The sequence below is a fragment of the Dipteris shenzhenensis genome, chromosome 10 (genome assembly GCF_047967505.1).
Source record: "Dipteris shenzhenensis isolate YYH24624 ecotype China chromosome 10, Dip_SZ_1.0, whole genome shotgun sequence".
In the NCBI taxonomy this organism is placed as follows: Eukaryota; Viridiplantae; Streptophyta; class Polypodiopsida; order Gleicheniales; family Dipteridaceae; genus Dipteris; species Dipteris shenzhenensis.
Window position 1 is genome coordinate 52,995,944 of NC_141605.1, and position 21,609 is coordinate 53,017,552.

Below are 21,609 nucleotides of genomic sequence, written 5' to 3' on the forward strand. Positions count from 1 at the left end.
TTTCCATGAGTCCTACTTCAATTGCAAATAATGTTCCAAATCAGCAACACAAAAAGCTATATGAGATGTGTGATTTCAGGAGGAAATAGTGCAGATGCAAGAGCGAACTAAGAAAGAGATCGAATTGATACGGGGCCAAGTAACTGAAGCTGCAAAGTTTGAGATACAGTTACTGTTTTTATCAATGTGATTGTTTCTTTTTCTGGTTCATTTATGCTTCTGTAATTAATGCTCAATACACATCTTTGTTGCTGTAGGATGCTTCAAAAAACAAGAGATTTGGCAATGGCAGAGTCTGAGAAGGCACATGCAATGTTGCAAGAAAGTCGAACTGAATATGAACATATGATGAAAAAGTGCCTGAGATATTTCTTCACCTTATGTTGCAGTTTATGGCTCTTTCCTTGTCTTTCTAATGTTTGCTTTTCTAATGTTGTGAGGCCTATTTTCCTGACTACATTTTAAGACTTCTCCTTGTGTTGATTCCACCAGGTATCAAGATCTTCAAGCTGCAAATTTGAATGATACTACAAAAAGGGATTCTGAACTTGCTAAAATGCACATCGCTGAAAAAGAGATGAAGCATGCACTTCATGAGAGCAAGATTGAAAGTGATATTTTAGCAAAAAAAGTGCAGGTGACTTTTCACAGAAGGACCTAATTAAGAAAAACTCTTAATTCTATGTTACTGATGGTTGAAATTTTTTCCTAGGACCACATCTAGCAAGGTCTCACAATCAAATCTTTTAAATCTTTGGAATGGTATTCACAAATTCAGACTGTTTTATTTTGTATGATTGTCTACATATGCACTGGTAACTTTGATTATTTTTACTACTACTTCAAACAATCTCTTGCTTCTTCTAGAAGTGTGAAATGTACATCTCTTCTTGTTATCAAAAGGACCCTTGTACTGGTTTTAAGGGAACTGTCCAACTGTTGGATTGTGTGCTTCCGTCCAAAAGGTGAGATGAGATCCCTTAGCCTAGTCTTATGTACACTATTCCAATGGAAAAAGCATAGAGATACATTCTATCAAAGCCACTATTTCTGCAGGTTTAAAGATATAATGCCAAGTATTCTCACTCCATCCCTTTGAAGGAACAAAACAATACTCGATGTGGACTGATAATATCAGCACAATGAAAGCTATTGAGTAAACTGACAAATCTCTACCTGAAGAAATGTTTTTTTTGTGTGTGCATAAAAAGTACTTCTATTAAGTATGAAAGAAACCGAAGGAGCAAGCTCAATGCGGTTGTACATCATGTCAAGCATGAGAACCAAAACTCGAAAAGAGGTAGCAAATAACCAAGGTTGAGGCTGAAAATGCCACATCAACCCTGAGGCAGAGTCAGAGAAGAAAGGTGATTCCCTCCATACTTTGAAAAAAATATCCCTCCTAGAAGATGCTACTATAAATGACCCTTGCATGCTCGCCTAGATGGCCATAAGAGTATGTATAGTATCAGTCCATATACTGGCCAAAGTCTAAGAAGGGTGAACCTGGGATCCATCTAATGCCTCTGTACAGAGTGGGCCAGGGTGGAGCGGCTACAGGTTCTCATGTTATCACGGATGATCCGTGGTAAGCCATCTCTCCCTCACCGGATCATTTGGGGGTCACCCCCATTACAGCTAGATGCTGCATTTCAGGTCATTACATATCTGTACCGAGTCAGGGAGTATGGGGATTACACATCCGGGCATAGCAGGATACCATGGTTAGCACTGTCCTCTTCTATAGCACTTGCAACAGGGGGAGATCAGAGGTGTTGGTATGCACGCACAGAGAGATGGTTTGCAGGACTAGGGCTCCACATGGACAGACTACCTCTTTTCTAGTACAACATGTATGCTCCTTTCTCTCCCCTCCTATCACACGAGGTCAACTAGGTTATCCGTGAGGATCTACTATAGCTACACACATTCCGGACTTGGTTGGGCCCGAGTGATCTTCCAGTGAAGCTGAGCTTCTATAGAGATCACTTCCTACATATCACAGCGGAGGGTTTCACTGATCCACGAGGATACACGCAGATTCACCTACCCCACTCGCTGAGGATCTCCCTTGGGCAGTTCCGGGTCTCTTCACACAGACTTCGTATCGAGAGAGGCCGAGCAGAGCGGTTACCCAAGGAGAGGTGCATATGCACACTGTGTGACATGCAGGAGGTTGAGACAGAGGAGCACTTCATCTTCAGGTGTCCTGTTTACTATGAGATTTGAGGGCGTTTCTACTGCCTCTTCAGAGATAGTTATGGGATGTTGGCCCGTGTCCTCTCCTACCAGACCAGCAATGCTTGGCTGGTTTCATTCATGAGATGCTCAGACACGATAGGATACTCCGAGCATGGAGACAGGAGTAGCCTTCTCTCTCGACTAATACCTCTCAGAGCTCTATCACGGAGTTCTTTCAGCCAGATCACATAGACCCCCTCCAGGCGAGACCTCGACATGACCATGACCCGGAGCCTGTGACCCGACAGCTCAGACAGAGGGTTGACTCACCGATCACACTTGGGGACATCCCCTCCTTGTTTAGGGTCGGAGCCTGACCGACGGGGGTCACAGTGGCCTTGGTTAGACGCAGAACTACGACCAGGAGACGTACCAGGACTGCACCCTTGAGGGGACGACAACATTCTATTGTTAACCTCATGCCTTCACTTCCACAGCCTCATCCATCGTGATGCCTTGTTGTTGACGATGATGATGATGATGATGGTTATGATGATGCCGACGATGATGCTGAGATTGATATATATATAGTCGGGATATGACTATGTTGTACTTAGGACGTTGTACTTAGGACTTAGTACTGCCATTTTGCATTTTTTTGCATTCTACATTGGTGTGGATGCTCATTTAGTAGCTCCACTACCACAGCTCATTGTATCAAGTTTTTCACAGTCTCATAGACCCATCGGTCTTCCAAAGACTTTAATAAACTTTCTTTCTTTCTTTCTCCAAATGTGCCATGCTGCAATACTAGCCAGAATCTCCCAAGACGTGTCTACAGAAGCATGTGCAGTTCTGAAAGGAGTGAAAGAAACATCCTGGAGAGAACATGACTCTACTACATGTCGTCGAACAAAAAAAGTCCCATTAGTGTCCTCGAAGAAGACCTTAGGCCCCGTAAGAGATAGCCAGGAAAGTGAGACCCAGGTCATGAAGAAGGGTGATCTATGAAAAGTGCATAAGATCCTGGCAACACCCTTCCAGATCGTCCTCTCCTATCTGCACTCCCAAAGGCAATGCTGAGCTGACTGAATTGCAGCGAGGACATGTAGGGTCATGTAGGGTCAGCCCCAAACCTAGACCTCCACAGGTTTATTGCGATCCCTCCGTGAATAGAAAGCCAAAAGAATAGAGTGATTTTTCTATTCCTAAGGGATTTCCAGAGTCTCTCCTCCAAAAGTTTTTCTACAGATCTGCAGAAATTTGAAAGCTGTCCCAATGAGGAGATTTGGAGGGCCTCCAACCTCTATCACTGAGTTGGAATCTCTTGGCATTTCTAACCGTATAACGAAAGAAGGGGATGCGCTTCCCTCGGTGCCCTTCATCAATCCACTCCCACTCCTAGGGTCCCACTCCATAGAGCCAAAGTCTCGATGAACCAAGGGCTAAAAGAAGGGGGTCGGGATCTAGATACCACTGTGAATCTGTACCATACTCCATATACCCTGCAATCCTGACCGGCTGGAAGGGGACCTCTTGAAGAATGTCATCTGAAGATGTATGAAGTCTCCCTCCCGACTTGACATAAAAAACAAGGGCATCCTCCTGTGCATCCCGCAAAGCAATAACCTGAAGAGGAATACCTGTCCTAGTAAAATCACCCAACCAAGTGGAGTCCGTAATAGGCATATCATCTGTATCCATCCACTCCACAGGTATGGCTGCATCAATCTGCCGATTGCTCCCTACACTCCCTCTGAGATGACTAATTGATAAAACTCTCTGGTCCTTTGGAAGCTTTCGAAAAGCTTTCCAAGACCCCACAGTGGAGGCAGGGCCCCTTTCGCATCTCTGGACCACTGCATATAATGCGAAGTGCCTATTGGTCTGCCATGCTCATCAAGTTTGTTTTCATTTCACATGATGGGTTGCTTGTCAATTTCTTCGTGAGAGGAGGGGGGAACTCTCCGAAGTGTACCTCTGAAGCTATCCCAAGCTTTCAGAATGGCAGCCATAAGAGGAGGAGAAGGAGATTTGAGTTGGGCTGAAGTAAATATCCATCTAGTGCTGTCCATTTAGTCTCCTCCCGAGGTGGGTGTACAGGACTGTATGCTGCGTATTAAAAAATCCTTCCACGGCTTCTATCTAGGCATTAATCCTCTCACGACCATCTTACATCACAATGCCCTGCACTGCAAGTCAGAGTCTATAATATTAAGACCCCCTTCCCCAATGGGGAGAATCAGGGTCTCCCAAGCGACCCTAGCTATGGCATTTGCAGAGCCATCTAGTCCACTCCACAAAAAGCTCCTTACTGGTCTCTTGAGCTGCAAGATGCTATCCCTGTAGCAAGAACAAACAAACCAAGCAGTGGCCAATAACACTTGGTTGACCACCACGATCCTAGATGCAAGGTCTAGTCTGGCTGAACTCCAAAAAAGGAGTTTCCTCCTTATGCTCTCCAACACCGGAGAAAACTATTGTGTAGAAGAGATGCAAACACCTACCTGGCATCCCACATACCTGATGGAAACACCCCTCTGGATTCAAGTGAAACCAATATCAGCTCCCCAGTCCGGAGTGTCCTCATCACTGATCCAAAAGCCATTGGATTTGTGCCAGTTTATATGCGCCCCTGCTGCCATGAAAAAAATGTGCTCATCACTGATCCAAAAGCCATTGGATTGGTGCCTGTTTATATGTGCTATAAGTGCCTCAGGGGATGCTACCTCTTCCTGAAACAAATCTCGGTAGAAAGTTGTGGTCATCTCAAGGATCTCATGAGGGTCTGAGTGCATCTGTCCCTGGGCATCCCACAACCTCTGCAATTGAGTCCCTGTTGAGCATAGCCCAGTAGTTTGAAAGAACTGCCTGGTCATCTTGTCGCCCTTCTGAACCCATCTGGCCTGAGATGAGCGATACAAAAACTTGGCCTTGCGAACCTCCGTGTCATGTAAGATGAGTCTCGCACCCTCATGACGGTCCCGAAGCCACTGAGAGTCAGGATCGTGCTCCCTGAGTCTCTCAATGGAGGCTAGATCCCTCCTCAGTGCTCTCTCCCGCTCTTGAAGCGCATGTCTCAAAGAGTCGCCTCCAAAAAGAGAGGCAGTGTTGACAAGAAGTAGGTGCGTAAACATTTGGGATCCCAATCTTGGCCTCACGGCCAAACTCCCATCTTTTTCTTTTCTTTTCTTTTCAAAGAAAAGAACCTTCTATTAATGCTTGAAAACTTCATACAAAACAGCAGCCCCGAAGGTGCTGAGTATGGAAAAAACCGGGAAAAGGCTGAAAGAAAAACCAGCCTGTTCTAGAGAAACCCAGCTCACTGCCTAGGGGATCTCTGGTACTGGGGCTAACAGCCAGGTGGAGGGACTATACAACCAGCGAATTCCTCGCGGAGTGAAAATGTAAAAAAATCATGCAGGCCAAGCCTTGTAGAAATGAGCACGCCTCACAACAGTCGCCCTGGAGCCTGGGGTCCCACACTCCCCGGTGCAACGGAGGGTGTAGATGATATCCTGCCAGATGGCGACCCGGATGCTCACCCATCACCATATTGCAGCGAGCAGCCCAAGTGTTCCACGCAGTGATACTGGCTACTACCTCCCATACGCTGTCCTCTGACGGAGGAGAAACCAGGCTATCAGGAGGGACCGCCTCATGGACCTTAGTCCTCTGAATGCTCTGACCCTGTATCCGGTAAGCTGGGGAGATCTCATCAATCTAGAACACGTGTCCTCCCTCAGTCAACCAGGCCACCATCCCCCAAGTGTAGTCTCTCTGAAGACTCTGCATACGGGTCATGATCTTGAAGGCTCCCAAGCAGCTCCATAGGCAGTGAGGGATCGTCTCCTGAAAATCAGCAGAGCAACAATGACACTGCCCCTCCACCCCCATCTGCTCCAACCACGGGCCGATGGTGGGCAAGCCTCCATGGGCAGCCAGCCAGAAGAAGTAGGATATCTTCCTCAGCCGAAAATTGGACCATAACCGCGTCCAAAACCTAGAACGGACGTCCCGGGGCACTCTTTGGGCCACCCAATGCATCTCCCTCGAAGGGATCCACATCGAAGAGTCCATCTGAAGCCTCCGGTCAATCCGTGTGGTGTAGGAAAAGAAGGGCACCTCGTCCACCTGCTCAGCAAGGCTGCCCCTAGAGGGCCAGAACCAATCTCTCGGATGCCACTCGACCTCCCGCAAGGGCCTACCCTCCCAAAGCCAGAGGCGCCATCTGGGGGCATCCTGCTCTGAAATACTAGGAGGGTCAATGTGCCACTCCTTCACCAAATGTCCCACCACTCTGATCATTTGCCAATGAATCCCATCAAGACTCCCATCCATCTCTGGGTCTCTCTCAGTGAGCGCCTGGAGTAGGCCTCTAGGTCCTACACAGAAAAAAACCGACTGCGTGCTGCTTCGCTGCATCGTCATCCTCAATGGAACACCAGTCCGAGAAAACTGGCCCAACCGTCTGCTGTCCATCCACACGCTAAGTCCCTCCCTCCACGACTCAGGGATGGCTAGGTCAATCTCTCTCATCCACTGCCCTGCCCCTCGCAGATGCGCTACGGTGCTAAGCCTCGCCTCTACCTCCATGGGTAATATGCTCCATCTGCCAAAGGAATCGGCCGGTCCACTGTCCAACTCTGCCCAACCAATGTGAGTCCGCTGTCTGAGCATATGCCCCTCCTGATCCCGGATCTCAAGGTGCTAAACAAGAGGCTGACGCTCAAACTCCTCTCTTTATCTGGGATGAGCACGAATGAGGCCCCTTGCTAATCTGTACCAGACCCTATGGAGGCTCCTCATCAAGGGGGAACCCTTCCCCGTAAGGGGGGGCTCTTAGAAGATCAATCTGTGTGAAAGCTGCCACTGCCCCCCCCCGTGTGTGGGGTGTTCGTGAGAAGCCCTTGCTGTAAGAGAAGCTTCCAAGGCTCTGCACCTGGGGTGAGGCCATGAACGACCAACTTGCCCAAGAGGGCTTTGCTCTGCATCTCTGTATCAATGATACCCAAGCCCCCCAATGCCTACAGCATGATCACCGTTTGCCAAGCGACCCGGGCTCTAGTATTCCGCGTGCCATCCGAACCTGCCCATAGAAAGTTCCAAACCAGCTGCCCAATGCACCCTCTGTGAAAACACAAGCAGGAGGCGAATACCAGGCCGTGGCAAGGACTTGGTTTGCCACTAAGGCAGGACCTGCTAGGGAGAGTTTGGTCGAGCTCCAGTAGAGAAGCTTGCGTAGTACTCTCAAGGACCGGGGTGATCTGCTGCTTTGATGTAATATCAATACTGTCCTGGCATCCGGGGTATCTCGTTGTCTGGCCCCGTGGTATCCATCTGAAGCCAAAGTCGCTCCCCCACTCACGGATCTCCTATGGACTTTGTCCAGTTGAACCACGCACCCGAGGCCTCACAGTAGATAGCCAGGGCATCCCTGACTCTCTCCAAACTCATTGTGGTGCCCTCGACATACAAGGCCGTGTCATCTGCAAACTCAGAGTCAAGTAGCTCCTCCTCCTGCCTGATTGGGAACCTCAACCCTATGAGGCCCGCCACCTGTGATCTCAAGTAGTAGCCCAGAGCCTCCGCCACAAATAAGAGGAGGAAGGGAGCGAGGGGGCAGCCCTGGCGGACCAAGCGAGAAAGAGGAAAGGCCTCGCCCGTGTGTCCTTCGATAAGCATCTGGCTAGAGCTCCTCGCATAAAGTGTAGAAACTCCTCTGACCCATCTGTCTGAGAAACCCATTCTCCGCATAGAACCCTCCAGAAAGGACCACTCCACCCTGTGGTAGGCCTTCTTGAAATCCAAGAGGAGGACGGCCAACAGCTGTGACTCCTCCATGGACCAATCCACTACCTCCCAGAATGTGAAAATGTTGTCCAAGATGCTGCGCTCCTGGACGAACCCGGTCTGTGTGTCATGAATGATGTCAGTAAGATGAGTCCATAACCACAAACTCAAGACCTTGGCGAGGATCTTGTATACGGTATCAAGGAGGGTGATCAATCTCCATTGTCGGATATCTGACCTATCTCCCCCTTTCGGGATCAAACAAATCCACCCCCTGCTGAGGGAGGACTGAGGAGGGATCCCTTGTCGAAAATCTTCTGGCAAGGTAGTCGAAAAGGGGTGGAGATGATATCCCAGAAGTTTCGGAAGAAGGCCAGAGTCAAGCCGTCCTTGCCAGGACACTTCTGGGTCGGGAGAGCCTTGAGGGCTTCCCAGATCTCCTCATCCGTGAAAGGCTCCTCCAAACTGCTACACAAATCCTATGAGACGACCATCGGAACGTGATCCCAAACTACCTTCCGGGCCAGAAGACCAGCTATAGTCATCCTCTCTGTCTAAAAGAGCTGGCTGTAAAAACTTGGCTGTGATCGTTCTCTTACAGGGCCTCAGGTATTTTATGAGAGACTTGACTTCTCTCGGGCCATTTCGATTCGACATCATCAGGTTGAGTCCTGTTCTTTGGATGTGATACCACACCTTCCTTTTGCAGCTATACATGCCTCTGTGGATACCTCTTGGGAGATTCTAGCGAGCATAGCAGCCTGGCATATCTGGAGAGCCAGATGCAGATGCACAGAGGCATTGGAGGGAACTCAGGTTCACCCCTCGCACACATTGACTACTATCTGGACAGACACCATACATACCTTGATGGCCGTATGGACGAGTATGCGGGGAGACTCCCATGCAGCCTCAACTAGGAGGGCTTCTTTCTTCAGGGAATGGGAGGATTCTCCTTTCTTCTTTGAGACTCTTACAGGGTTGAGGTGGCACTTTCAACAGCCTCAGCCTTGGTTGTTTTCCACCTCATTTTGAGGGGGTTTATTTATCCTCATGATTTCATGATGTATTCCGCTTTGAGCTTGCTCTCGTGGGTTCTTTCTCTTACTTAATAGAAGTCTCTTTCTTGAAAAAAAAAAAAACTTGTTGTCAGGTCTAAAATCTCCTACGGGGTAGTGTGCATAATGCCTTGTGGATCTCAGAGACGCTGCAATTGCGGCCCAGTGGTTTGAAAAAACTGCTCCGTCATCCTGTCCCCCTGCTGTACCCATCAAGCCCGGGAAGAGTGATAGGAGAACTCAGCCCGCCAAATCTCCGTGTCATGAAGCTCAAGGCGAACGCTCTCAAACCTTCACTAAGCCATTGAGAACCTGAGTCCTACTCCCTGAGCCGCTCTATGGAGGCGAGGTCTCTCCTCAGTGCCCGTTCACGCTCCTGAAGAACCCTCCTCCGCCTAAGGGCATAGCCTGCAGCTCCTCACTGCTCCTCTGGATCGCATCGGCCACCCATGAAGCCCAACCCTCACACGGTGCCATCTCTGACTGCTGCCAAATCCCTACCATGACCTGCTGGATCTCCTCGTCCTGTAGGAGATCCTCTAGAATGCGGACCTCCTTTTGGGGGAGACCCCTGCGGGGCTGCTCTAAGTGAAGTACTACTGGAGAGTGATCTGACATCGTGGTATCTGCCAGAATCCTAGTAGAGCCGCCTCTGTGTAGTGCCCAATCCACAATATAGAAGCGGTGTAGCCTCTCAAGCAGTCCATCTTGTCTCCTCTGTCCGAAAGAGAAGAGGAGGCTGCTAGGTATCCTGCTGAAATCCGGCTCACGCCACAGGTCTCTGCCACTGATCACAAAAATGAACCGCTCCCAGGTGCTCTGCTCTGCTGTTGGCATCTCAGAGAAGGCGGCGCCGCCTTGCTTGTCCTTCCCAAACTCCAGGTTGTTGAAGTCCCATCCAACAATCCAGGAATCTACATCCGAAAGACACTCTGAGAGCCTCCTCCAAAAAGCCACACGGTGCTGTCTGCACGCTGGGGCATACACGTTCAGGATCCCAATCCTAGACTCTCCCATCCTAACTCCCATCCAAACTTTCCACCTAGGATAAGCTCGTCGTGATCATAGACCTCACGAGCCATTGTTTGTAGATGCAAACCCCTCCGCTCCATCCGACTGCAGGGAACCACACCTCCGGACCTCTCCCTGGGAGGAGGTGGTGTCGATGTCTGATGTCTGATGCTAAGAACATATGCTCCTGAATCAAAAGGAAGTCCACTATCCGCCCTACCACTGTGTAACTCCTGCCAAAGGATTAGGTACTGCGGTTGACTATGAGCACAGTCGTGGAGCCCGTGCACGTTCCAACTCACTATGGTCCAACTCATGAGGACGGGGATGCAAAAAACAAGGCTCTCCTGTGAGTGGGTGCCTGTTCCAGAAAGACTGTCTTATGTGACTTTGCCGGGGGTTTGGAGGGCGAGTAGTCTATGTCTATATGACTACGTACAAACTGGACACTGGCTCAATACCAATCTTCCGTGCCCACTTCATCATGAAGGAGACTTCCACACTCATTTGATGCATGATTGGCCATGCTGTGTGGACACCATACATTTTCTCACTGTGGTGGATAAGTCTGAGGTGGCAGCTGAGACAAGTGAAGCTTTTGATCCATGGCGTGCATCATTTTGTCTTGTAGCTTCATGGTCATGGCCTCTAGGCGATCCTCATTTGACGTTTCAGTAGTGGACTTGGATTTGTCCTTTTTAAAGTGCTTATCCCGTGCACTGGATCTGCCATCATCATTGCTGGTGTCAAAGTCGGTCATCCCATCCTCGATGTCAATGGCTACCGCATGAGCAGCACTAAACGTTTCATAGCGCTACTAATCTTTTTCATATCCTTTAGCAACTCCGCACACTTTTGATGTGGCCAGTAGTATGCCTGATCAACCTTTGCCTCAAGCGGCAATCTAAAAACTCCTACCGCCAAACCACACATCAGCTCCTCTCGCATGAAGCTCAGCTAAAAACTCACCTCCGCACCATGGGCGTGCCAAAGGTCCAGTCCCTGTGGCCCCATCCACTCGTCCACCATCATGCGTGAAATCTGATCTCCCATAATAGCATCAAACACCACTGGGGACCACTTCTCCAACCATGTGGATGCGAACTGGAATCTGCAAACTGGGTGTGTCTCAGAGCCCACTACGTTAATCGAACCCCCTTTCCAGGGCTGCAAGACCACTAGCGTTACCCCCAGGGGTAGAGGGTAAGAGTCCATAATCTCTAGATAGTTCTAGGGTGCCAATCTCTCCAAAAGTCTTGTGGTAAGGGACGTCCGCTCAGGTTGAAGATTGGGAGCTGCTGACCGAGAGGCCGAGCCCTTTCCGGGACTCTGGTCTGGATGCTGCAGTGAGGAGAAGTGGAAGGGGGCATCGTCTTACCCTTGCCTGCTGGGAGGGGTGTCGAGACAAGGGAGGGGTGGGAGGCTGAAGAACCTGCCGAGGAGGTGTAGAAAGGGGCGGAGGGGGAAGGGGGAGGGAGGGAGGCGGAGGGAGGGGGGCGGGTGGTGAGGGTGATCATAGTAGGAGGGGTGAGGGGAGGGGGAGGGGGTGGGGGCAAACTAGGAGGAAGGGGGGGTAGTGGAGAGGGAGCGGGATCTGGAGGGGGAGGGGGGCGGGGGGGAGTAGGGGCAGCTGGGGCTCTAGAATCGCTCCTCCTCAGCCGCTAACGGGCTAACGTCCACAGCTTCCACCACATCAAGAGCTCCTGGGGCTCACTGCTAATGCAAAGGTGGGTGCGGGCGCTGAACCTCCATATCGGGAGGATCCTCTGGCTAGGCAGTGGCCCCTTCCGCTAGGGAAGGTGGATCTCCACGTAAGGGCTCCTGCTGCTGCTTCTCCTTAGGTGCCTCTCGAAAAGCCCTGTGTCTCTCCATGCGTCTAGCCCTCTGCCTGCGACGCTTGCGGGCTTGTTTGCTTGGTTTCTTTTTTCTTTGAACCTGGGTCCAATCCCCTTCTGAGGGGGTCACTTTGGGGGTCTTAGAATCTTGCTGCTCCTGTCTGGGGGGGTGCTGGGCTGTGACCTGCTGACTCTGTCTGCTCTGCGGCGGTGGGGGAGGATGGGCTTGGCCTTGGCCGTGGGGGCAATCTATGGCTAGGTGACCCATCTGGCTGCAACGAAGACACTGGCCTGGTAACCAAGAAATCTCCACTCGCTTGTGAAGTGTGCCCCCTTCGAGGGTCTCTAGGAGGATCAACTCTAGGAGGGACTTTGGGCTCTCAACCACCATTTTAATCCAGGGGACCCCGTCATCTGCTACAATTGAGGCGGCCGACTCTGGTGGAAACTCGAGCACGGTGCCAAATGCTCGACCAATGGAGGGGAGGATGGCTCGATACTCCTTTGAGAGCCCTGGGAAGCGGGGCATAACGGAAAAACAGGGAACATGGTATGTCGTGTCCATGTCCTCCACTGTAAAGCCATGGTACCAAGGAAAGAGGTACACTAGATGCGAGCTAAGGAGGATGGGGCTCTGCTCCACGAGTGTCGAGGTAGTGTCGGGGGAGCTCAGCTGGATGAGAAATACACCTCTTCCATAGATGGTGACCTCCTAGATGTGGTCATCCTCTAATGCCAAGCTCGCTTGGATCCACTATCGCACATGTCCACGTGTAGGAATGAGGCCCACAATTCTGCCCACGATCGCCTTGTCCTAGAGGGACTAAACTGCTTGCTGTATCTATTTCTTGTCAGCTGGGGAAATAAGAACCTTGACGACGGCTCTGGGATTTGAGGGTGCTGCCATAGAGCCCCTTTGGCCAAACCAAGGGCCACCACCAACATTTTCTTTCTCCCTAACAAGCACAAATGCTCACAAGGAGGAAGAATAAAAAAAGGGGGGGGGGGGGGGGGGGGCGAGGAAGAAAGATGTCAGAGGGGCAGGTGGAGACAAGGCGGGGGGCGGGGATAGGCTGGGAGAAGGAGGAAGAGGGCAAGGAAGGAGGTGGAAGAAGGAAGAGGGGAGGCGGAGGGGGGGGGGGGGGGAGAAGAGAAGGCGAAGAGATGGGGGAGAGGGCGGGAGAGGAGGCAAGGAAGGTGTGGGGGGGACGACGGAAGGCGGAAGAGGAGAGGGGACGAGAAGGCGAGGTGGAAGAAGTCGCGGGGCGGCGGAAGAGGAGGAGGGAGTGGAGGAGATGGCAAAGGAGAGGAGGGAGGAGAGGAGGAGAGGAGGAGGTAGCGGAGGAGATGGCGAAGGAGTGGAGAGGAGGCGGTGGAGGAGAGCCAGCGAAGGAGAGAAGGAGGAAGCGGGGGAGAAGGCGAAAGGGGACGAGGAGGTGGAGGGGCAAAGATGACGGGGGGGAGGCGAGATGGCGGGGGGCGGAGATGGTGTAGGGGGAGGCATATGAGGCGGAGTGCGGAGGGGAGGCGATGGGCTGCGGAAGGGGTGGGGCAGCCGGGCAGCCAGGGAGCAGTGGCGGCAGCAGCTCCTATAGCTCCTTCGACGTCTTCTTGGACCATCTTCCCCAGACTCCCATCCAGAGTGCACGCCTGACACTTAGGCTGAGAAAAGAGCAAACTTGTGCAATGTGCTAGTAGGCCGGGGTGCCATGACACCTCTAGGCTATTCAAGAAGCGCACCCTGCTCAAGTCCCGATCTAAGGGGGCCCAGAAGGAGACCCTCAATACTCAGCCCAGCCCCCAACCCAAGCGGGCAGTCCGCCTTACTGTAGTAGCTCCAAACAACGGCTAAAAAGGCAGGAAAAGGAGGAAAAAACACCGCAAGGGGGGTGGAAGAGGAGCCTTGCGGGAAGAGGTAGGGGTGAAGGTAGAAAGAGAGGGGAGCGGGAGGAGGGAATGAAGAAGGGGGGAAGAGAGAAGCACGCGAGGGGAGGAGGTAGAAGATTGCGGGGGGGGGGCAACAACTTGTGCGCGGGGGAGAAGACCTGGTGGGGAGGAGAAGAGGAAGTGGGGGCAGGGCGGAGGCGAAGCGTGGGGTGGAGGAGAAAGCATGGGGACGTGGAAAGGTGCAAAGGGAGGCGAAGGCGTGCGGGGGGGGGGGGGGGCTGAGCAGACGGGAGGGGAGGCGGAGAGGGAGCAGCATACAAAGGGTGCATGGGAGTGGAGGCGGAGCAGGAGGAGCACAGCAGAGGTGGAGGCGGGTTGGGAGGGTGGGAGGCTGTGGCAAGGAGGAGCTTCAAGAGCAGGGAGCAGTCCTGCTGACCTCAGGCAAGACTCACACACCTCAATAAAATCTGCTCTGTATTGATTGTGCAGGATTTTATCTAGGAATAGATAGAGAAACAAGAGTAGGATCATTAGAATGAAGCTAATCTTTCTTTATGAAGATGCTTGAAATTATAGAGCATAAATGTTGTATGAAAGTTTTTGACAGGTAGATTATATTTGTTGTTTAATGGATGGCAATTGCTCTAATGTAGAGAAGAATGGTGGGACTTCAACACAATCAGATATATCGGAAGTCATAGGAGACTGACCAATAGAATGCCTGAAAGAACAAAAGAAATACAATTTATTAAAGTCTTCAGAAGACCGATGGGTCTATGAGACTATGAGAAACCTGATACAATATGCTGAAAGGGTGGAGCTACTAAACGAGCATCATCACCCATGCTAAATGATAAGTACTACATAGTCATAACATCATCATCATCATCATCATCATATCAAATCAGATCCATATCAAGTCTGGTTAGATACGCTAGATACATGAGTGGAGATCCTAAAAGGGGAGTGGATATCATAATGGGCCTAGTGGTGGGTGGGGCTATGCTGGCCTGAGGTCAAAGATAGAGCGTTGGTGGCTATCTGTGGATGTGGCTCATTGTGGCTTCCTAGCGATGGCTCTGCATCTTGTCAAGGGCCATGATAACCCCTATTGGTCGTGTCCTGATCCTGTACATGGATGGGATGTCTCCAAGCATGATCTGTGATGGGATGTCTCCAAGCATGATCTGTGAGTTTGCCCTTTGTCGAGTGTGTTGTGCCGCTAGCTCTGGATCTCTACCTCGCCGACCACGTGAAATCTGGTGATCTTTGTGATCTGGGAAGAACTTTGTAATCATACTCTGAGATGAGTATGTCTGTGTATCATGTCCTTGTCTTGGTGATATGAGTTAGCGCTTTTTGTGCCTAACTGCCTAATGGATGAAGGTCACCATACATCTTTGATATGGATACGAGAGGAATTGAGAGAGGAGTCCAAAGTCATCTTTGAAGAGACAATGATAGCGACCTTGGATCTCATGGTATACAAGGCATCTCAAGATAAAGTGCTCCACCGACTCGATCCCCTGTTGATCATACAAGGTGCAAATGCGACTCTCCCTTGGTATGCCCTCAGCTCATCCACTCTCAATGCGGAATCGATGTGATGAAACACAGAACTATCCAATAGAGATCCTTAGTGAATGTGGGAGGTGGATTCCAGGTATACCCTGGGGTATCAATGAAGCCCTCCTTGGAGATGCACAAGCAATGGTCCCTCGAGAAGCTGAGCTTCATTGAGGGAGACAAGAGGAGCACTGATGAGAATGGGGGAATGGTTCCACCAATAGGAGAACGAGTGGTGGAATGGCTCTGAGAGATAAGAGGAGAATCAATGGAAGAAAGGGATTCCACCATTAGAGAAATCACAGCTTATCGCTAGTGGATGTAACCAGCAAGGGTGAAGGCAAAGGTGGGGGTAGAGGGGACTACCATTTAGCAGAGGAGAGGAGAGAGACTTGAGGTATGAGCTCATTGTGTAGTGAGAGTTGGAATGTGTTTGTTCTCTCCCCTTCGTGTGTTCTCCTCTCTGTGTGTATTCTCCTATGCGTGTGTAGCGTCTTTCTTTGCACTTAGCAAACGGTCTATTATCCTCCTGCATACGCCTTCCATGGGACTCTTCACATTTGTACCAAATTTCCTGCTGCTGAGCATTCATACCACATCACCCTTTGTACACTTGCACCACAATGCTTCTCGTACACTTGCATTCCTCATACATTGTAGTGCAGCTCTCTGTACTTCTTTGTATCATGAAGTAGAAAGTATGTCTCCTTGCAATAGTGGCCCTAGGACTCCGGTAATACTTCAGGAAGAGAACAAAGCCCCCACCTCAAACAGCATGACTTGGGATTATGTACCTTCTCATCATATATTTTTGGATATTGCTCAAGAATGGGATCCATTTGATGCTACTTTTGTGCTTTTGCATGTTGAGGATAGGCTTTCCTCCTCCTCCAATGTTGTAATTTAGAATAGGCTTTTGCATGTTGAGGATAGGCTTTCCTCCTCCTCTAATGTTGTAATTTAGGGTTTGGGACAAGCTTTTGCTCTCGGACTCCTTTTCCATTGTTGAGATGCAATACATTTTTAGTTAATCTTAGACTGATCTTAAGTTTTTGTTGCAAGTCTTTCTCTACTTTAAAATGTTCAGACATTTGACTCTTTGAAATTCAGTAAACCTAAACATATCTATTTGTGATATGCTGCAGAGTCTGACAGAAAAACTACAAAATGTGGAAAGCATTATGGGGAAGGAGATTGTAGACTTCAAGTTAAGATTGGAAACTGCAAGTGCTAACTTAGAGCAATATCAAATGGAGGAACACATTTTAATGGAAACTTTGTCAAAAGAATGGAAAGGTTAAAGGCTGAAAAATCTGAGAGGCATTGCAAAATCATCCTTTTTAATGTCTTTCATGTTATACTAAAATTATGCTTCATTGAGGCGTATGAATTCCTTTAGTACACTCATTGGGGGCTATTTTACCTGATACTTGACTGGATCAAGGATGTTTTCAAATTGAAAATAGTTATGTTTAAAATTCTTCATATTTATAGTAGGGGGAAATCTTTCCTTTAGTAAAGCATATTGAAAAAGTGTTCTGAGGGAGCGGTTGAGAGATTAGGGGAAGGGCTGAGATGAAGGCTGGAAGGGCTGAGAACGGAAAGGGAAGGCTAAGGAGGCTGAGGGGAAGGGAGAGGTTGAGGCGAAAGGCTGAGAGGGGAGAGGAGAGGCTTAGGGGAAGGGCTACCTCTCCTCTCCCCCCTCAGCCTCTATCCCTACTCCGACTTCAGCCCCCGCTTCAGTTTCAGTTCTAGCCTCAGCTCCCTCTATCTCTACTTCGACCTCAGCCCCCGCTTCAGTCTCAGTTCCAGTTCCAGTCTCAGCTCCCTCTAAATCCTCACTTTCGACTTCAGCTTCCACCTCAGCACTAGTTTTAGCTACAGCCTCTACATCCCTAGCTACAGCTACAGCCACTATCAGTCTCATGCCCGTGGTGCCGGTTGTTTCCTTCCCTTCCTCTCCTGTTACAGCTCTCGCACCACACTCGTGACACCTACTTCGGAGGTGTCATACACTGCTCGGCATTACGCTTCACTCTTCCCTCTCCCTCTCAGTCAGCCCACGCTCCCACATCCCATTGGGACTGCCTCATCCATTCCACCACTGTCATCTCCGTACCTCACCCAGTTCACACAGTGACCGCCCAGCTTCTTCCAGACTCATCCCCACACTTTCGTGTCACAACCATCACAGTTTCAGCTAGGACACGGGTGGGCTGATACACCAGAGGCCTGGGATACCTTGCTCATGGAGGTACATAGTGTCTGTGAGCGCGAGATGGAGCTGACACGCTTCGCACAAGAGTAGGTCTGCTTCAACCAGGACCAAAGCCACATCATACAGGAGCAGGCTCGGGCCATTCGGGAGCAGCATGGTCTCATTCAAGAACTGAGATAGGATATCTTGCAGCTCCGACAGGAGGTCACAGCCATACACAGTCCCAAGGAGTACCCCGGTTGTCGAGGCACATATTGCGAGCATGCAATCTGCTATTGAGGAGACATCCAGATGGGTTGACGTGGCCAAAAGGGAACCTTCAAGGGTAACCGTTTCGGCTACCCTCATGGAGCAGCAGCAAAGAGCCAATAAGGCTCTCAACATCAGAGTACGCGGGATCCCACGCACTGAGGCTACATCGATGGCAGATGTGACTGCTTTCATGGCCGCTACTCTAGGTGTGGCTGAGCATAGGATAGAGAGGGCATGGCGGGTGGGGAGAGACCCCAACCGAGAGCAACCCCTGATCATACGTTTCCATGACACTCAGGCACGACTTTCATCTCTATGACACAGGTCACTCCTTCGAGATCAGCCACCAACAATCTCCATGGATGAGGACCTCACCCCTCTACAGGTTGAGGAGAGACGCTCAGTGCTGCAGCAGCGGGATGAGGCCCGGAAGGAGGGAAAGTGGGCAGTGGTACGAGAGGGACGACTTCTGACAGGCCGCTGTAGGGCACCAGCCCCCTCCCCACGTAGGGAAGCGGGGTCTATGAGGCTCAGATATCCGAGACCCTATCCTGCCACCTTATGGTCAGAACCAGGGAACTTCTCGGAGTGGATACATATGGGAGTCTAGATGCCTATAGAGATGAGACAAGGGATACAGGGGGGGTTCGAGGGTCAGGTGGAGTTGCAGTCCTTTTCCGATCCACACTTTTGGGGACCATTTTAGTAGAGCAAAGAGATGCACATTCGAGGTTTCTTTGGATCCGGATTTGGCACATAGACAACCGGGATCTATTTGTTGCAGTTTGCTACTTCCCCCCCGAGACCTCCCACTTTGCCAGAGATATCCGAGGTGAGGATAGTAAGTAGATGAGTGATCGTGGTCAAAGCGTATATCATGGTAGGCGGAGTAAGAACTCGGTGGGGTGGAAGGTGCTATGCGACGTGGAGTGGAGATGCTAAAGAAAAGATAAGTGTGATCAGCCCCTAGAGGGAGAGGCACTACAGTGAAGTCAGTGATGGGAGATGTGAAGGCAAGGGATCCCATGATGTAATCAACAACGCTGGAGCCTCCCCCATGTGGAAAGCACGTGAAACCACCTGAGGCGAGACATCTGTCAAGATCATTATAGATAATGAGATCATGCATCCTGCGGAGGTGAATGGACCTTGTCTATCAGCGGAAACCCGTAGCATACCTGCCTCCTCAAGGTCAATGTCTGGCAGTAGAGTGGAATCATAGAACACAGACTTTTGTTACAGACTTCTATGCATCTGAGCCAGTTTCCAATGAGACTAAGAGGGAGGAGCTTGATGAGATGAGAGCATTATGGATTAGCAGTGGAAGTGTCCACCACGATGCTGCCACACAAGGGACACACACTCCATGTGCGACATGGAGAGGGACCACAGTACGCACGATCAAGGTTCGGTCTATCTCAGCCCTCCTCAGAGGTGACCTCTAGAGATGAGACATCACCCTTGACGTAGCCCAGCGGATCCAAAGATCGAGGAGACCACGCCTTCCCCCACGTCGAGAGACATCTCGACAGACATAGATACGAGATCTCCTCACATCTCATGTACTAGGGGTGCTAGCTCTGAGCACCTGATACTTTCTCTGGCTTGTACTTTGTCTCATAGGCCTGCGAGTGCTCCTGCAAACATTAATACATCTCTCTCTCTCTCTCTCTCTCTCTCTTCACGGCCGTAAGGATCCCTTCACGCCCCCAGCCTTCTGGCTTGTTCACCTAAACTGTAGCTCCTGTTGTCTGCCGCGCGCGGCAGTCGCGTCACAGTTTTTCTTCAAAATCTGAGGGCACCATCAGTTTCGAAAGGGGGGTAAAACCCCAACCCAGTTGACCACTACATCACCCGGTTTATATGAGAGCATAAATCATTGGTTGACACGATCAGACCTGGCTGAAGCAAAGCTCAATAGGAGAGAGCTTAGAAGTGGGCTCTCCTCACACTCTACACCAATCAAGGCAATGCCAAGAGCAGGAACTGAAGCAACGATGGTACGTCAACAAACTGAGGTGCAGAAAGCATCAAAAGAAGTAAACGAAACTCCTCAAAAATCATCAATGTTGCCACCTCCTTTGGAAGAATTGGCACTTACCACTTTAGATGGAAATGCAACGCCTTTTATGCCATCACAAGGAAACTTTTGGAATTTTCTAGCATCCATTCAAGCAGCAATGATGCAACAGCAACAAGAGTTAAGGAGTCTAGCACTAAAATGCCAAGATCTAGAGCATAAAAATGCTCAATTAGATCAAGTTGTGAGCACGCAAGCTGAGATGATTGGTAAGCTGCAACAGAGAGTACATGACTTGGAAGAAAATAAGACCATACAACAGCAAGGGATGCATTCTGTTACTTAGGCTGAGATAGCCAAGGGTGCAAATACAGAGGGGCATGGAAGCAATCAGGAAATTAGTAACAAAGAGGTGCATATTGAGCAAGGGATAAATGCAAAAGAATGCATTGAAAGGGAGAAAAGAGCACAAAATATGGTCATACGAGGTATGACAGAAAAGGATGCAGAAACACCCCTGTCACTAGCCAAGGAAATTACAGATTTCTTTCAGGAGCATTTTGCTATGCAGGATGTGACTGTTTTTGGAGCACACAGGGTCGGCAAGAAAAAGGAAGAGAAAGACTACCACCGAACAATTGTATGCGCGATGATGGATGCAAGGAAAAGAACAATTATATTAGATAACAGCAGGATAGACCTACGAGGAACCTCTTACTTCATCACTGAAGATAGAACACCCAAGCAACAAGCCGAAAGACGCCAATCCTACGAAGCACGCAAGAAGAGACAAGAGGCAAAAGAGGACACCACCCTCTAGGGATACGCGGCTCATGGGACCCAGAAGGAAATCAAAGTAATGTTTTGGAATTGCAAAGGTTTCCCCTGGCAGAAGGGGGCAGGCCTTAATGATGTGCTTGAGGATGCAGATGTAGTCTTTCTTGCAGAGACATGGGAGAGGGATACGCACAGACTACCTCCAATCAATGGATACGTAACACATTCAATATGCCAAACACACACTGGTACAAGAGGGCAAGGAGGAGTTGCATGCCTATACAAAGAACACTTACGAGATAATATAAGCATATGCAAAGATGACCCTCATAAACGGTTCATCTGGATCATGGTGAAAGCAGAGCCCCTACCACTTTACATAGTTGGGTGCTACATACCGCACTTAGGGTCGACGTACTATCAACGCTATGATAGAGATGCATCAGATCCATACGGAGACTTGTGCTCAGATTTGGTGGAATTCAATGCCAAGGGGAGAGTATTGATTCTAGGAGACATGAATGCACGCATTGGGGACACCCAGTTTCAGTCACTTACAGGGCATGAATATGACAAAGACAAAGAAATTGAGATAGACCCCAAGTGGCACAGACACTCGGAGGACAAGGAAGTAAATGCACATGGAGAGGCATTGACAAGCCTAGTGAATGGGCTTCATATGATTGTGCTGAATGGATCAGACCTCTTTCCACATACAAGAGTTCCCACATGCTTTCCAGCTAGTGGAGGATCAAGTGTGGTAGACTATGCTTTAATTTCACTTGATGCAGTAAATTTGGTACATGATTATATAATTGGCCCAAAGTATCCAGAATCAGATCATACTCCCCTTTATCTCAAAATGCACATACCCCATTTGGCAGAAACTCCAGTCCATGCAGCAAAGAATTGGTCTTTTCGTATGGACATAGACAAGAGGGAGAAGTATGCGGACACTACCGATGCTCTTATTAAGGAGGTTTGCAGGCTGAACTGGAGCGAGATGAAAGA

The 21,609-nt window shown here is 49.8% G+C and overlaps 1 protein-coding gene across 5 annotated transcripts in view; it reads left to right on the forward strand.

The window, feature by feature from the left end:
• LOC147897970 (uncharacterized) overlaps nt 1-21,609 on the forward strand; it is a 196,590-nt gene that overhangs the window by 114,803 nt on the left and 60,178 nt on the right. For 4 of the 5 annotated variants that reach the window (XM_087380521.1, XM_087380520.1, XM_087380522.1 and 1 more), the window contains exons 11-14: nt 80-168; nt 258-356; nt 493-637; nt 16,477-16,627. In XM_087380521.1, the coding sequence (XP_087236647.1) occupies nt 80-168; nt 258-356; nt 493-637; nt 16,477-16,627 (484 nt within the window). The remainder of the gene's footprint in view (nt 1-79; nt 169-257; nt 357-492; nt 638-16,476; nt 16,628-21,609) is intronic. The other variant, XM_087380524.1, reaches the window with a different exon arrangement.